At 43.3% G+C, this 18,186-nt stretch overlaps 1 protein-coding gene across 1 annotated transcript; it reads right to left on the bottom strand.

Moving 5' to 3' along the window:
- Positions 1 to 569: 569 nt before the first annotated feature.
- Positions 570 to 16,498, bottom strand: LOC100285713 (ATP binding protein). Its single transcript, NM_001158604.2, has 17 exons — positions 16,149 to 16,498; positions 13,432 to 13,771; positions 12,867 to 13,070; positions 12,386 to 12,574; positions 12,023 to 12,282; positions 11,179 to 11,262; positions 10,935 to 11,027; positions 9,267 to 9,362; positions 4,401 to 4,496; positions 3,938 to 4,055; positions 3,131 to 3,401; positions 2,690 to 2,813; positions 2,578 to 2,597; positions 2,297 to 2,453; positions 1,639 to 1,927; positions 1,332 to 1,404; positions 570 to 1,171 (listed from the first exon to the last, which is right to left on the bottom strand). The coding sequence occupies exons 2-17, from the start codon at positions 13,651 to 13,653 to the stop codon at positions 1,089 to 1,091; spliced, it is 2,379 nt and encodes a 792-aa protein (NP_001152076.2). The 5' UTR covers positions 13,654 to 13,771; positions 16,149 to 16,498; the 3' UTR covers positions 570 to 1,088.
- Positions 16,499 to 18,186: the final 1,688 nt, after the last annotated feature.

Genomic DNA, 18,186 nt, shown 5'->3' with positions numbered 1-18,186 from the left:
TTGGAATGCAAAAGATTACAAACCGATAGTTTGACGCTATACAAATTTATAATTTTGTGTGCCATGACACATGCATTATTGAAAACAAGTGACATGTCTAGGCAGCACCAGTGGACCACGTGAAGCTGCAGGTTCTCTGGCCGGTACCCGCTCCTCACGATGCAGGTTCATGTGGAACTGAAGGTTGTCTGGCTGGTTGCAGCCGCCGGACATGCCCAACTACAGAACGACGGCGACATAGTTTAGAGACAGGTGGCAAGGGATTGGGCGTGCGGCAATGTGGAAAAAGCGCGGGACGGCGTGCGCGCGGCCCTGGGAGGCTGGGACGGTGGATTAGTTAATAAACACATATTTAAGGCCGGCTGTTGGAGATGATAATATATTTAAGGTCCTAAAACAAATTAAATCAGTCGGGAAACAACATTTAGGGCTCAAATATAGTACTCCTTGGTGTTGCTCTAAAAAGCTAACATCCTACCCCTCGTCCAAAATCAATGATCGCCAATAAATCTCAAATTTGACCAAATATGTTAAAATACTAAAATTTATGATATGCAATAAATATCATTAGATAACTAATAAAATATATTCATAATAAATCTAATTAGATATACAAATTTTGACAATATTTTTATTCCAAATCTAGGATGGCATGTTCTTTATGGTCGCGAGGGAACAGTTCACAACATGGAGTTGCTTATGCCATCTCCAACGTACTGGCAACATTCGGCTGCTGCTGCCGCCTGGTTATATAGAAAGGAAATACTGTAGCAACAGGTAAAAATTTGCAGCTGCAGCTATTTGAAAGCCGAACAGCATTCGCGGGCGTGCTACTTATCTAGAATAAGGTACAACAACCAGCTTGCCCTGCGATGCAAGGCACGTCTATCGAATCAGACATGTTCTTCTATAACCAGGGAATCATTTTTACATTTTTTTTGAGAAAGGGTCGCCATTGTTTAAAAAAAAACACAGCGCTTCGATATGTGACCTCAAGTCCGCAGAATCGGCAGCCTTTTTTACAGGTTTTATACAAGAAATGTTTCCACCTGTGCAGGAATTGAGTGGACGAGCGAGCAGCTTCCATTTCAGCTGACAGTGTATTCGCAGTCCAGCAAACGGGTTAGGATCTCCTGGCAGCTCGGCCGATTCTCAGGCTCTGCCCAGCAATCTGCACCAAACGAAAAACAGTAGAAAAGTCGAAGATCTTATGCCATCTCAACAGAAGCAGGATATAAACTAACCAACTCAACGTGAGTTAACGTTTCTAATTAATCTTATCTCCACTTAGTTAAATCACACAAGAAAAGTCGAAGATCTCTAATATTTACCTGCAATCAACCTGCCGAGAGGTCCTTCAGGAATCTCAAGCCGCGAACCTTCATTAGCAACTGCGTACACCACCTGTAATTGCCCGGACCATTTGTCAGTTAACAGCTTTCTCACTTATGTAGCCACAAGAACATTGAGCATGAATGCATCAGAGAGGCACTGTAAACGTGGTCTCAGGCTTTGAGCCAGAAGAACAGCATATTTGGGCAAGAGATAAACATGCACCACATGCTTCAGTCAACAAACACCTTTAGGAAATGCATGAATGTTGCAACTATAACGATAAAATAGTGGATGAATGATTACTTGAACTGGGGAGATGCCTTCCCATGGGCGACTCAATGTGCACAGCTCCCACATGATAACACCAAGGCTGAATATATCACATTTCTCTGTAAAAGGTTCATTCCGTATAAGCTCAGGGGCCATCCATTCCGGGGTGCCAGCAGAGGAATTATCAGTCATAGGACTATCAATCATCACTCGAGATAGACCAAAGTCACATATCTTAACAGTCCAATGTTTGTTCACCAGGCAGTTTGCACTTTTGAGATCCCTGTGAACTATCTTCATGCGGTGTATGCACATCAACCCCCTTTTAAGTGAACAAGAAAATCTTTCAGACAATTCATAATAAAAGGCATATGGACAAGATTATAGTCTTAAGTGACAAAAATAACTGTACCAAATTCAATTGTCTTAAAAAGTTAATGTTATCATTTTAAGGTCAAATTGCTCAGTAACACTAGAGCTGTGCGAATTGGAAAATAGCATCCATCATGTCATTAACATGGCATCTTCATATCGGATGCTACTTTCCACTTCACGCATGCAGCAGTGCTACAACCGCAACAAAGCATTTTAGTCCCAAGCAAGTTGGTAAGGCTCAACAGTGCTAAAAAGAAAAAAAATGACAGAAGAAAATCTAGAGAAATAGTTATTGTGCAATGAGAAAAGATCATACCTGCATATATCACGAATAATTTTCAACCTCCTACGCCAACTAAGTTTCTTTTTCTGACCACTCATATGGATGAGATAATACAGTGATCCCATTTCCATATATTCAGTAACCATTGACAAGTGTGGAGGTGTAATGCATGCACCAAGAAACAATATAACTACAGAACAGAAACACACACACACACACGGTTAGAAAACAATCTTACAAGAAATAAGGTAGTTTAGGCATCTAGTGTGGAGCAGTTTGAGAACTGTTTCACAACAGTTAAAAGGGATGGTTACCGTTTGGATGTCGCAACCGGCTGAAAGGAAAGAATAAGTTGCCACAATTAATGTTAGTATATAATGAAAAATAGAAGAATATCGAGTAAAAAATCAAGAGAAATTCTGGTACCTCAGGATGTATATCTCGTTGCAAAAATCTTCCATGTTTTCAGTTGTCAAGTCCTGTTCTAGAAATACTTTGATGGCAACATCGGTTCCATTCCATATACCACGGAAAACTTCTCCGAAGAATCCTGATGAAACATTTCAGTAAACAAGCTATAGCTTGTTAGGCTATAATCAGGACCAAAAATAGCAAAAGACAACCAGAAAAGAATTGTGCCATTTCTAAGCAGAATAATGAAATATGAGATAACAACAATGAAATTATAGTGAACAACATAGCAAAAAGAGAGCACACCATAATAGAAGCACTAAACAGGTTTTGCAGCATATTAAAAAAAATATTTGGCAATACAAGAATATGATACTTCGATATTGAGCATATAAGCTATAATAAGGACACTGTAGAGTTTAGTGAATATAGCTGAGGAAGTTCAAGGTTACTTGCCTATTCCAACCCGCGTGCCAATTGTTATCTCAGAGAAATCTATGTTCCATTCCTCAAACGGCAGCAAGGGCTTGTTAAGAAATGGGGAGCTCTGGAAAACTTTGTTCCATGCCAATGCCATCTTCTCTTTACTTATAAAATCATCACCTTTTTGGGTATCTTGACCCCTATATTCATGAGGCGAAGAAGGCAATGACATGGCCTTTTGAGTAGGACCAGTTCGGTTTCTTGAGTCACTGTCAGTAGCACCAATTATCCGAGATGCATCATCCTAAGCACAAATATAAATTTTCAGCCCAAGCTGCTGCGATTCCTTGGTTTTTTAGGCGTTGCGGCATCCTGAGGCGCTGGGGGTATGCCTGGATAACTAAAACCCTGTGGCGTCCTGCAGCATCTAGGGTATGCCTCAACGCCTAGGCGACGCCTCAAAAACCATGCGAGATTCAACTAACATTTACACTTATGTGCACAGGAAAATATGCAATGGAAACCACATCTTAGGTGAAAAATGGAAACCAAATAAAAAACAGTATTCCGATCACTTAATGAAAAATTGCAATTTGGCACATCTACAGTACATCCATAGATGTACTTTTTTTGCAAAAGTGCGACAAAGTACATCTATCTATACAAGCATAATGGATGTGCCAAGTTACAATTTTTTTGAGCAATCGAAATATGTTTTTTGAATTGGTTTCTATGTTTCCACCTAAGATGTGGTTTCCACTACAGATTTTCCCCTGTCCACATAAGGTAAGGAGGACCAATATGGGGAAGAAGAAAACAATGCAACTTGTAGAGGTATACTTTATTTGGGCAGTCATTGGCGTTGCTTTGGTCTTCCGTAACATATGAGCATGAACCTTCGACATGATCCCTTTGAAGGCGATTTTGCTTTAGTGTTTCGTTCATAGCCCGAACTGCCCTGTTAAACAATTTAAATATAAAAATAAATGCTTCTTGCTCAATAACAGTATCTAAGACTACATGCATGTATATGCAATTACGTCTCAATTAGAAAATAGCAGTATGGTGATCAATGAGGATAACTGATATCCAGTATCTAGGCTCAGACATGAGCAAAACACGACATTTTTTTCTCGAAAACACAGGAGAGCTGCATTTCATTAAAATAAGAAGAACAATGCAGAGTCTCAAATAGACCTTATGAAAAATGGGATACGGTGAAAGCAACATATGCCATAAGTGAATTATGAAAAGGAAAAATGGACATATCTGCTATCATCGAATAATTTTAAACTAGAATTACCTCACAATGTCATCTCCAATCTCAGGGGTGATGCTAATGCTTCTACGCCTTATTCTTCGAGCATTAGAGGTTGAAGTGCCCCCAAGACCATCTGATCTACAAGTGCATATGATAGTGTGCTCAATAACAGAATTGTTAACCAAAATATTTTTCACATTTGTGAGAAGAGGTTCCACACAAATTAATAAAAGAGGAGGTTACACATAGGGAAAGAAAAATGGAACAACTGTTTTGCCCTTAAGAGGGCTAGATGTGAGCAAAAAATTCTAGACACCCCAGCGGCCGGATCATAAGAAAACAACTCTTTTTCTCGAACATGTAGGAGAGCTGCATATCAATTTTATTAAGGCCATGTTTGAACACACTAGAGCTAATAATTAATTGCTAAAATTATCTGAATGCATCCAAACAGTCTAGCTAATAGTTCAACTATTAGCTACTTTTAGCATATTAGCTAATAGTTAGCTAGCTAATTCTACTAGCAAGTTTTTAGTTAATTAACTATTAGCTCTAGTGCATTTAAACACCCACTAAGAAGAAAAGAGATGGGTTTATAAACTGTACAACACCCACTCATACCAAACAGAACATATTTTATACCCGCTCTCCACTCTAAGAAAACATAAACCAACCTCAACCAGAACACTAGCTGCAATTTGGCAGGAAACAACTCATTTTGCATACATTTTGCCCACAACTGTGCTCTGCTATTGAAGTACTCACATAATCAAGCATCCTATTTGATTGGCTATATAGGTGAGACTGGAACTTTCATGTATTCTATAGAGCAGGAAAAGGAGCTCTCCAAGAAAAGGAAGAATTACTCATCCATCTGGATAATGTTAGCTACAAAAGCCAGAGCTTGCTGTGGCACTCAGAGACATTCATAGTTTAGAAAAAAGGATGAAAGAAAATACACAGACACAGTGACACACAGCTCTCTTGCGTTGTTCGAGAAAAAACTATTCTTTTAAATATTTCATTTATAAAAATGTCTTGATTATTGTCAAATGGTTTTCATGATAAAAACCTGTTCCAGATAGCTCAAACTTTATTGCATCAACCATTGCAAACCAAGTTCTCTACACTTGTCAGGCTTTTAGTTCACCACAATTCAGTCTTCAATTTTTTAGAATACAGAAAATATATCACATGCCTAGAATGATCCAGACATTTTTAGAATCTAACTTTAAAAGTGCCAGCTATTTTCACATAACATATAAACTACAAAATGGAATATATTTACAGATTTTGAGTTGCTTCGAGTGAGAAATACGACGAGTGCGAAAGGGCCACTAGCTAAGTTGGTTAGGTGGTCTCAATAGCACTCCTCAGGTCCTGAGTTCAACTCCTCTGGGAGCAAATTTCAGGTTGTGGTTAAAAAAATTCCTTCGTTTGTTCCACAACAAAGCCCAGGTTTAAGGTCTGACCCTGGTCACCGTTGTTCTCACATAGGCTACGGTGCCGCTGTGTATGAGTGAGTGGGCAGTGGTTCAGGGGGGTTTCTCAACCTACATGCGAAGTTCTTAATACAACGATCGGGGGTTGTCTTACCCCTGCAGGTTGAGCTTTTTTAGAAATACGACGAGTGTGCTACTGTTATGGCTGGCATCTCCTACACCAGGCACAGGGCCATTAGTGGCTAGGAGGGATAAGGCCCACAGCCAGGCCACAGGCCACATGCGGCCAGGAGATCGGCTAGGATAGATTAGATAAGGGTTAGCTAATAAAAAGGAGAGATTATCTGTAGTTAGTTGGATAGGGATTAGAAGAGATCTCATAGCTCTTATCCTTAGATCAGATAAGCATCAGCTGGGACATAAATACTTGTAAGAAGTCATTTGTGGAATTAAGTAGAAACATATTATTTCTGGCTTCCGCTAGGGAGCTGGGAGATTGAGAGATCAAGTCTATTAGTGTCCCAGCCGCCTTTACCTCCCTGCACCCTAACCTTCTGTTGACAGCGACGGTGTCTCTGCGCCAGCAGCCAACGCGCCCAGCCCTCTCTCATCCCTACTCCCTGCGGCAGCTCCCTGGTAGGGTTAGGAAACCTACCAATTTGGTATCCAGAACCTCTGATCTTCCGGCCACCATGAATTACCCACCACCAGCCCCAGCCGCCTCCCTGTCCTCTTCCGCCCAGCCGCTGCCACCAGCCACAACCGCCTCCCTGTTCACATCCACCCAACTGCTGCCCAGCATCACCACCACCACACTCATCCAGCCCACCTCCGGCGTGTCCACCGCCCTTCCCACGATGACAAACGAGCAGGTGACGGCGTCCCTTCTCCACTTCTCCAACAATCTGGCAGCCATACAAGCCCTAACAGCTATGATGGTGCTGCAGTCTGACGTAGCCACGCTGAAGGCCGTCATGCTAGGCTCCAGCTGCTGCCATCCCTGCCTTCGCCATCCAAGGCCGTAGCGGCTCTGTCATCATTGTCGCAGCCGGCCCTAACAGCCACCCCGACGTCCTCCTAGCCGCCGAGCGTACCAATCCACCAGCTGCACTTTCCACGATCGCCGTCTCAAATTCCGGCATGGGCGCTGGGATCAGATCTACTCGTCAACAACGCCGATCACACGGCAGTACCGCAGCCGCCGACGCCTACTACTGCCCTGGGGCCTTGTGGCGGCGCGCAGCCACCGGGCACCCGGTAGGGGGGGGGGGGGTTGGATGGGACCCTTTTCTCCCTCTCCAGGGGCGCCTCCTCCAGCCGATCCCAGGAACAGTTGGGATCTGCAATGGATCGTGATTCGATGCCGCCGAAGTTCTACAAGCTCGAGTTCATGACATACGACGGTTCGGTGGATCGCTTGAACTGGCTCAACCACTGCGAGCAGTTCTTCCGTGGCCAGAAGACGTTGGCCTCCGACCAGACGTGGCTAGCATCCTATCACCTCCGGGGCGCGGCTCAAACATGGTACTACACCCTTGAGCAAGACACCAGGATGCCGACGTGGGAGCGCTTCAAGGAGCTATGCCATCTGCAGTTCGGGCCACCTGTCCAGGATTCGCGCCTTGCGAAACTCGGTCGACTTCAGTTCCGTTCGACGGTGCAGGAAATCACGGAGCAGTTCAACGCCATTTTGTGCCACGCGCACAATCTTGACGCTGTCTAGAAGGCGGAGCTCTTCGTGGGGGGCCTTCCGGACCACATCCGTGTCGACGTGGCGATGCGCGCACCGCAGGACCTTCCGACGGCGGTAAACTTGGCCCGGGCGTTCGAGCTACGCGCCAACAACATTATGGAGATGCTCCCATCAGGCCCCCAGCAACCGGCGCGGCCATTGCCTCTCCAGCCCCCGGTAGCACCTGGAGGCGCTGCATAGCTGACCACGGCGGCTCTGCCACCGATCCAACAGTTCTGTCGCCTCACACCAGCAGAGCAGCAGGAGCGCCGCTGTCAAGGGTTGTGCTTCAACTGTGACAAGCCATTCGTCAATGGCCATCAGTGCAAGCGGCTTTTCTACTTGGAGTCGGAAGACTTCGAGTCTGCGGACGAGGTCGTGGAGGAGCCACTGGATGCATTCCGCTCTGCATAACCCGACTTTCAGCTCGAGGACGAGCTGTTTCAGCAAGCGGGGAGAGATGTTATGACTGGCATGTCCTACACCAGGCACAGGGCCATTAGTGTCTAGGAGGGCTAAGGCCCACGGCCAGGCCACAGGCCACATGCGGCCAGGAGATCGGCTAGGATAGATTAGATAGGGGTTAGCTAATAAAAAGGAGAGATTATCTCTAGTCAGTTGGATAGGGATTAGAAGAGATCTCATAGCTCTTATCCTCAGATCAGATAAGCATCAGCTGGGACATAAATACTTGTAAGAGGTCATCTGTGGAATTAAGCAGAAACATATTATTTCTGGCTTCCCCTAGGGAGTTGGGAGATTGAGAGATCAAGTCTATTATTGTCCCAGCCGCCTTTACCTCCCTGCGCCCTAACCTTCTGTTGACAGCGACGGCGTCTCTGCGCCAGCAACCAACGCGCCCAGCCCTCTCTCATCCCTACTCCCTGCGGCAACTCCCTGGTAGGGTTAGGAAACCTACCAGCTACATGGTTCAATCATATTCCAGTTAACAAAATGGAAAAGCCAAAGCAATTTGTCTTCCCAGCACCACAAATGAGCCAAAATAATGTATCTCACATCCGGTAGTTGGCATAAAACCAGACACCACCAATTGAGAGCCATAGGAATTCAGAATATGGCAGACATCCTAAATACTACCGCAAGGGTTTCAACACATTGGTCGTCTCAATGGCATCATGGAGTTTCGAGAAAAAAATGGCATCATGGACATGGAAGCATAGAAATGGCTACGTTTTTTAGGGAATTCGGCCTAGTTTCAAGACCATCATGCAGGATATTAGAGATGAGGTCAAATTGTGGTGTATAGCAGGGAGCCAAAGGGCTTCATAACATATGGCCTTAACTGTATAGCTGTTGGCCATTTTTTTTTCTTCCGATGATTTCGGTGGTCATCGTCTTGTCGCTCTAAGAGTTACAAGTTGTTTGGACTTTTTCACTTTTTAATATAATGTTATGCAACTCTCTTGCGTGTTCGAGGAAAAAAAAGAATATGGTAGAAATGCAGTTTCAAATTGAGCTTTGCAGAAGAAACCAAATACTAAGTTGGTCTCAGTAAAGACAGAACAAATCTCGTATCCGCTTCCTAGATAAATATGGATATACACAAAATCATACAGTTGTCGGTTTGTCGCTAGCTAAGGAATAAAATAAACTAAGCAGACTGAAGGGGCAAATGAATGGAACTGACTACACCAGGACAACATATTAGTGACAACTGACAAGAAGAATCAAGAACATAAAACCTGACACCCCAAAATAGCATGATTGGCAAACCTTGAAGCAGCTCCAGATTCTGTGTATTCTTGAAATGATTGCTTCTCACCACCAAGTATAGATCTTCCCCTTGCTCTCATTAATGGATGCTCAGGACTACACCAGGGAAAGGAAAATGAAAAAAGAGAAGTCCAATAAGTACACATACTCTGGGTTCAAAGACAATGAAACGATTAATGTCCATAACTATCATGTAAGTCACCACTCAAATAGTCAAAAAGATCAAAATAGGTTTAGGTACTTATTAGAGATATGTATAGTCTAACACATGTACATCATGTTACTTATACTCCAAATTGTTCTTCACTATCGATGAGCCTAACGTTATGGCTCTCCAGGAACAGGTGAGCAGCGATGGTGTCCTCCCGTGCTCTGGTATGTCATCCCCATCTAGGCCTGTCGATGAGCATAACATTATGGCTCTCCAGGAACACGTGTGCGGCGATGATGTCCTCCTCCCGGGCCATGCAACGTCTACTGCAAAAAAACTTGACCTGCGGGGGGTAAGACAGCCCCCGGGCATTGTATTAAGAAGAAGACCTTCTCACACAGGTCAAGAAAACCCCTGAACCCCTGCCCCACCCATACACAGCGGCATCGAAGCCCATGTGAGAACGACCACGACCGGGGCTGAGCCTTAGACCTGTGCTTTGGCGTGGGACAGACGAGGGGATTTTTTTAACCACAGCCTGAAATTCGCTCCCACGGGGAGTCGAACCCAGGACCTGAGGAGTGCTACTCAGACCACCTAACCAACTCAGCTAGAGGCCCTTTCGCTACTGCAAGAGTCCCCCCTTTCATCGGCTTGGGTTCAATGGCTAATGGAAGCAGCCAACTGTGTATACTCTAGGCGCCGTCGCGAAGTGATGGGGGACTATCCAGAAATCCCAAGGCCGCTTCCCCTCCCTCAATCCCAATAGATACCCTCCTCGCCAAGGTCACTAAAGCAGTCGACGAACTGCTTCCCAGACCAATCTTCTGCAAGCAGCACAGAAAAGCCCCACCTCCTAGTTCCTTGCCTCGCAGCAGCAGAAGGGTTTTCGGGGCTAGTCCTTGTTCCCCAGGGCCGGTGGTCAGTGAGGCTCAGAGAAGGGTGATCAGGAGTCTGGGCTTTCCATTGGGGAACAAGAGATTTGATCAGGTTGGTGGTCTGAGTAGCACACCTCAGATCCTGAGTTTGATTCCCCATGGGAGCGAATTTCAGGCTGTGGTTAAAAAAATGTCCTCGTTTGTCCCACGTCAAAACACAGGTCTAAGGCCTGGTCCCGACCGCGGTCGTTCTTGCATGGGCTACAATGCTGCTGTGTGTGGGTAGGGCAGGGGTTCAGGAGTTTTCTCAACCTGTGTGGGAAGGTCTTCTTCTTAATACGATGCCCGGGATTGTCTTACCCGCAGGTTCAGAGGCACATTTTGCTGCCTCCTTGACCGGCCTCCAAAGAACAAAGGTTAGTTCTCCAAAAGCAATCTTCACATCTATCATAATAGATAGCACCTAGAATTGTTCGTTCAACCATAATAATACCATTTTGTCCTCATCTCAGCAATAAAGGTTTCACAACAAGAAATTAAAGCAATGATACAAAAGATAAAGAGAACTGGACTAAAGTGATCAATGGTTTTTCCACAAAAAAAGTGATCAACAGTTAGAGTTGAATGGGAAATGAAAACCTGGAACTAGCACCACGGGGTTCCTCGGCAACTCCTCTCCTTTGACTGTGCCTCCAAAAGGCATTCGCTATATTCGGTTCACTACATGACGTGCTGGATTACAGAATTAGCAACTTATAAGCAAATGTATTGAACAAGGAACCAAATTATAGTCGCAGCTGCCATAATTGCAGAATATTTCATCTAGTGATGATATAAACAAGCTTTCCAATAAAGTAGCTATGAAATCATCATTAGGTGTTACCTTAATTTCCCCTCAGAAAATGTCCTTGATCTCAACATCATATTACGCAGTGATCGTCCAGATAGATTTGATGAAGATTCAATTCTGCACTGAGATAGAGATAACATGTTCTCATCTTGTGCATAATCAAAACTGAGACGAAAAGGTATGAATATATACAGCTGACAGGTAGTCACTCATGTATCTGAGCATGTAAATTCCTCTATAGCAATGCTTTTCAAATGTCACACCTTGTGAGTTGTGACAATAACATAGGACAATGAATTATCCATATAATTTTTCTGTCTAACATGCTCATATATTGTATATTTTCCTTCATGCCACTAACAATCTCAGCTTCTATTGCTGCCAGTATGAAGATTCACTTCAGTAATGTATCTACGAGCTGCTGAACAGCTGTTTACGAACCTAAGTACATATGTCTGCCAGCTACGAGTATTTTTTATTCCAAAAAATATGATAGAATAATTCTCAGGGTACTCTCATTTTCTCCCATTACTATGGCTATAATTGTCTATATTAGAATTTTGTGCTGGAGCGTACAAAAATGTTAGCCTACCCAACAATGCAAGCCATGATGACAATCACTTATCCGCCTTGGAAAATCCTATGTTACTGCTATTGATTTGAAGGTTCAAGACAGGAGTTCAACTGTATTTAACCTTTTCCTTTAAATTATTGAAATGTGTGAAACACTCAATAAGTCAACAACTCATCATGAAAAATAACTAGTAAAGTCATATGTGTTTTTTCCCTACAAGTATAGATATTTACAATATACGGGGAAACATAGACAAGGCCTGAATCGCATAACTGAGAGGACATATTTAATGCATAAGCATACCCTTCAGTTTCAACTTTATCAGACAATCCATACAGAGGGCTGTTGGGCTCAAGGGGAGAATCACAGGAGTCATTTTCAGCTGAGTCACTTTCACCCGCAGCAGATATATGCGATATAAAGATAGCCTTAGCTGAAAATGGAATCAACTGGCCTGGAAATCGCATAAGATCCACTAGCAGTTCCATAGAGTTTAGCGAAACTACCACAGACATATGTTTGTAGGAGTCCACAAATCCAACGGCACCGTCATCAGGTAGACCCTATGAAAGACATATTGCAAGTATTTTTTAACTTATATTTTAACACAAACAACATATGCAAAACGAAGAACAGACTAGAGAGAGAGAGAGAAAGTAGACATACAACTACAAGTTTACTCTCAAGGCCAACAGCATCTGCAAGAACTTTAAATAGAATAGCTCGAGGTCGGCATGATCCATGTCTTATCTGCCCTAGAAGTTGTGGTCCTTTATATCCAAAGAAATGAGTATCTTCAATCGAGCCTTTTGCTGGACTGGCGTCAGGATTTTGTCGCTTGAAGCAGTCAAAAACCTATTATGGGAAGAGTAAGCTAAAAACTTCACACACGAACAAACTATAATGTAATGCTTAGTCATCTTAACATCATTTCAGCAAGGATGACCTTGGTGTTGTTAATTTAAGGGGTCCAAAATTTCCCATGGAAATGTTTGAACACAATTACACAAATCAGCTCTAAATGTTCTGTAGCTATAAAAAGTACCGATAGATGTTGTGATGAATTCATGGAACTGAGATCCAAAGAATTGCATTGGAAGACAGAAAACTGTTAACTGTATCCAGTTAACACTTTGTAAGAACTTACCAAACCTGCTATTTTCTTTATCACTAATGCTGGGCTAGAGCTTAACCCTTTCACAAGTGCAGCACTAAGCTGCTTCAACATGAAAACCTTCTTATCCCTCTCAGTGTCTACAATAATTATGTCAGCCTTAAGCCCATCTGCTTCAAGAGTTTGCAGGTCATCTACCGATGGAATTGTTGGGAAAGTCTCCTTCAACTTTTTATCCTGCATGAATCGATCACAGATCAGCAGCAACAGTAGAGAAAATGAAAATACCAAACTCCCAAACTCATAAAGAATTGAAACAAAGTAAGCTTGTCACTAAATTGTTATGTTTTTTCTTTGGAAGAACAAAATCATTGTAGTGATCAAATTGTGAAGAAAGCTAACAAAAAATATTATGAAGTACTGAAATCTGAATCTAAATTCATCACTTTTCCCTTGATGCCTAATATTTAGAAACTTGTTTTACCAAATAAAGACACTAATAAATAGAAGTGATTAGCATGAATTTGCAGACAGCTGCAAATCAATCTAAAATGTCTCCACAAGGGAAAAAGGTACTTAGCTAAAGAGTAATCCTCACCGGGATGATTGAATAGAAACCATTAGGGATTAACCCTGAATAAGATCCTGTTGACCACAGTAATTGTGATGCCTTCCAGGATGAGGACCTTAGATTACCCAAAACATCATGTTTCCTTGATATGGAAGCAGACTCTATCTTCTCTAATAAGTCTGGTGGCCACCAATTAGGTTCACATGAACTATCTTCAGATTGCCCAGAACTAGTTGGTGTTTCATCCATTTCTCAAACAATGGAGTTCCTCAATCACAACTTACAACCACCATCATTTGCATGACAGAATATGCCATATAATAGTAGCTCTATATTCAATAGGACCATCGATCAATTTAGTTCATACCTGTGCAAAAAGAGGATGTTCATATAAAATCACAGAAAATAAGAAGCCACTCTGACAACTTTCTCATGAGTTTTTTTTACTTTTGTGGAGTCTAAAGCTTTTATTGCAACAACACTTGCATGGAAAACTTTGCGATCTCTTTCATTACAAACATTTATAGACATTCTACTGCAAAAAAAGTGTGATTCAGGTTTGACATAATTTGAATTCTAAAGGGTTTCAGATTTTGCACCAAGGCTGTTTAGCATAATACCAAAAAGAATAACCAACAGAAGAACTGTGCAAGAAGCTAAATAGAAGATGGATTGGTGATATTAAGGGAGCTCTGACTGTGGGAGCCCTGATTGATTATCTGCACCTCTGGGATGCTTTATCTGATTTGGTGCTGCAACCTGATATTGAGGATAGGCATATTTTTTTCTATTGCTCCTGATGGTCTTTACTCTGCAAGAACTGCATACAATGGTCTCTTCTATGGTTCAAGTGCCTTTGTTCACCATAAACAGATATGGAGATCTTGGGCTCCTTCTAAGTGTCGGTTCTTCTTGTGGCTGCTAGCTCAGAACAAATGCTGGACTCCAGACCGACTTGCAAAAGGAGGCATGAACCACCCAGCCAGATGCCCTCTGTGTGACCAAGAATCTGAAACAATCAATCACCTACTGGTGTCCTGTGTTTTCTCTAGAGTCTTCTGGTACAACATCTTAAGAAAGTTTGGCCTGCACAGTCTAGCCCCTCAGCCAGGTGATACCTATTTTATGGTTTGGTGGGAGAGAGCTTCAGCTCAGGTTTCTGGTTTGAGGAAGAAAGGTCTGGATTCTCTCCTTTCTTTAGGAGTGTGGTTGATCTGGAAGCATAGAAATAGAGTGGTGTTTGATGGAGTTTCTCCTAATCTCACTCTTCTCCTGCAGTTTGCACATGAGGAGAGGGAGAAATGGCAATTTGCTGGTGCCAAGGGTCTATCCTATCTGGCTGCACCGCCCTCTATTTCTTAGGGCAGATCTTCACAGGGTTGTTATTTTTAGTGTCCCTATGAAGTATGAACTGTTTTGTACTTTTGTGTATGCATGTTTCTGGCCTCCGTAAGGAGTCTCTTGTATCCAGGGTCCTTTTTGCCCCCTTTTTCCTTCTGCTATAATATAATGGGGCGCAGTTCTCCTGCGCTTTTCGAGAAAAAAAAAACGAAGCAAATGATGCAAAAGGCATTATCTTGTTAGCAAAAAAAACAGGCTAGCAGTGTTACAGGCTGTTTGAAAGTTAAGTATAACTTGCAAACTTCATAGTATAATTCAACTACTCTTCACCTTTTTTCTCTCAAAAACCACAACCCACTTGATAGTAACATGTAACTGAAAAGCATGAGAACATGTGACTACATAAACGCTCCTAGGAGAGAGGGGAACTTTTTATCACTGACTTGCGCCTATTTAGTGATCTACATTGGCCAGCAAGCAAGTATTAGAAGTGGATGTGGATCACACCCTTTCTTTGTCAGCTGATGTGCACACTGATGTTGATTAGACCCTAAAAAGGCAACCAACTTGAAATGTAATCACATGAAACTTTCCAGGGGCCTCTTTCCTTTGCTCACAACAAAATTCCAGTGTAAAGTCTGCTGCAGGAATAGTAGATTTGCATCCAGATAGTATCTTCTACAACTCTGTCCAGTTTCACTATCATCATAGATTCCTAGTGCATTTCAAGAGAACTGGGTACTGTTCATTTTGTCAAGACACGTAGTCAATTAAAGGCATCTATGACTGGGGACTATCTGTGGAACGTGGGCAATTGGTTCATAAATCATAACACCGTGTATTCTGTGATCTAGATCGAGCCTGATGTCCACGTCAATTGAGCACCGCAGTAAAACCTCCAACAAACAAACAAACAAAAGTCTCACGGTGACTCAGCCCATCCACACAATATACATTAACCCCAATACAGTCCGCAAGTCCTTAAACTACGACGCAGTGGAGTAAAACACTAGAGGTACATCAGCAACTTCGCTTCGGAAGCTATTTCCGGCCAAAATGGGCAGAATCGGCGCGGACCTGCGCCAAGCGCGCGGAAGTTAATTAAACACACAAAAATTATGTGAACCAAACTGCAGCAGCACCTTGACTGTTTGGATATGATATACAGAACGAAAAGTCCTATCTCCTACTGCGGTGTCAACTAATTTCAATCTCCCAAGCTGGAGGGGACGAAGATGCTAACCAAACCATGAGTGGGATCGATAGGAGACTAATAGCGCAGCACGCAAATTCACGACCTACGAACCAAGAGAATGAGAGATTTGGATCCGAATTGAGACCGGAACCTACTCCCAGAAAAACAGGGCAACACGCCAAACAAGCCAGGACCCAGGATCACTCACCAACAGAGAGGAGAAACCCTGTTCATGTCCCCACGGATCTCTGTTCCGCTAGCTGCAGCACGAGAGTGGAGCGGCGCCGCCGCGGAAGCAGCGACCGTGCTCGGCCGTGTCGCGTCGTCTGGTGCTCGGCGCGCGGAGGAGGGGCAGGTAGGAGGCCGGCTACAGGAGCCACGCTTCTCCGGGGGAGATGACAGCGGAGAACAGCGAGGAGAGAGCGGGCGATGTTGGGAGAGAGGGAGGAGGCGCCGAGGCGGGTGGGAAGATTACTGCCAGTGCCAGTAAAGTACGGTCTCCAGCTGTGGGAGGCGTCGGTACTCGCTGGAGCGAGGGAAGGGGGGAGAGGAGAGGGGAGGACCAGTGAGGCGGAGGAAACCAGGAAACCGTGGGGCCATGGCTCGGTGGGTCGTCTCTCGCTCTATGCCTTGTGGGGCCCATCTCTTCTAAGTATATGCGGAGTATGAGAGTATCTGATGAGACAATTACTTTGAAGCCATTATAAAAGATCTGAATTGCAGACGAACCACTCAAAATTTTGTCACTGCTTTAGTGCCATTAGAAAACAATTTTTTTATTCTTAAGCGCCACTATCGTCTATTTTCTTTATAACGGATGCAAACTGGACGGCCATGGTACGATTTTGCCCTCAGATTATTCCATGAGATGTAAAAGTCCAGTGTCCTTACGTGCCACTACTTGCCATAACACACTTGCCATAACACATCAGTTACACATTGATATGACATGCAATTCATAATATCAGTTTCAATTTTGAGCTATCTAGACCACACCAGTTTGGCTATTACAAAAGGGCCTTACAGCCCAAACACCACACAGTTTTTAGGCCATAAGCACAGACGACCAAACACCATGCGGGTCATAAACAAATCACAAAGTTTTGAGCCATTCAGGCCATAAACACATTACAAAAGAGCTAGCACATCGCAGTTTTAAACAAAAGAGCTAGCACATCTCCAGTTTTTAGAGCTCCAATGTGTAGCACATCAGACATTGAGCTTTTTTTGCTCCTAGTTCCCATGGCAGGACTAGAGGTGTAATTGGTCTTGCTTCTTGTGCACATAGCTGGAGTGCCACAGACATCTGGTGATTTTGGCTTCTGTGTTCCCTCCTTCTTAGGTTCAGGCCATGATTGATATATGACTCCTCCCTCCACTGGCACTTCATCAAATGGCCTCAAAATATTCAAAGGGGCCAGTTTTAGGTGGTTAGAACCTTGTTCACATATGCTAGGACAAGAAAGAGCTTATGAGTCAGCATTGGATGGTATAGTACTCATAATAAGACAAACAAAAGATTTTATAAATGAGAAACCTTATGGAAACAGTAGACGGCATAGAACTAGGAGCTCCTGAACTAAAAGTTGATTTGCCCTTCCTATTCTTCATCCTATTTTGCCCTACAGAAAGCTGAACTCCAATGTTAGGGAAAACCATTCTTGGTGCAGGAACAGGAACAATGCTCATTTCAATTGAAGTTTCAATTGCCTGCTTCTTCTTCTTTGGTGAACCCCTACAAGCATGGCACATTAGACATCAATAGTAAGAACAAAGTAAGTTTCAAGTCCATAGTAAAACCTTGTTAATACAGTTTGTACCTATCAACAAGCATAGCAGCTATATCACTTAAGTCACCATTCTTGCAAGTGTACTGGTGATGGCCATATCCATGACAAATAGGACATTGGTATCTGCCCTTGTTGCCCCTACCATCCTCAAAACAACCCTTGTACCTAGACTGTTTCCTCCTGCCATCAGTTGTGAAAGGGAAATGGACTTAATCATTTCCTATAATCGATTTTGGTGGTTGACGTACAACACAAACCACATGGACTAACTAGTTTGTCCAGATATAATCTATTACAAGTGCATAAGGTTCAACACAAACCAAGAAAGAAATCCAGTTAGGGACACAATCAAAAATGGAGCAAAGGACTTGAGTGTGCTGATTTTTGGCGCATCGGACACTGTCCGGTGCACCAGGCCCGTACAGACTCAAACCAGCCAATCTCGGAAATTTAGTG

This window comes from Zea mays, chromosome 3, assembly GCF_902167145.1.
Source record: "Zea mays cultivar B73 chromosome 3, Zm-B73-REFERENCE-NAM-5.0, whole genome shotgun sequence".
Lineage (NCBI taxonomy): Eukaryota > Viridiplantae > Streptophyta > Magnoliopsida > Poales > Poaceae > Zea > Zea mays.
This window is presented reverse-complemented; position numbering and strand designations above follow the sequence as displayed.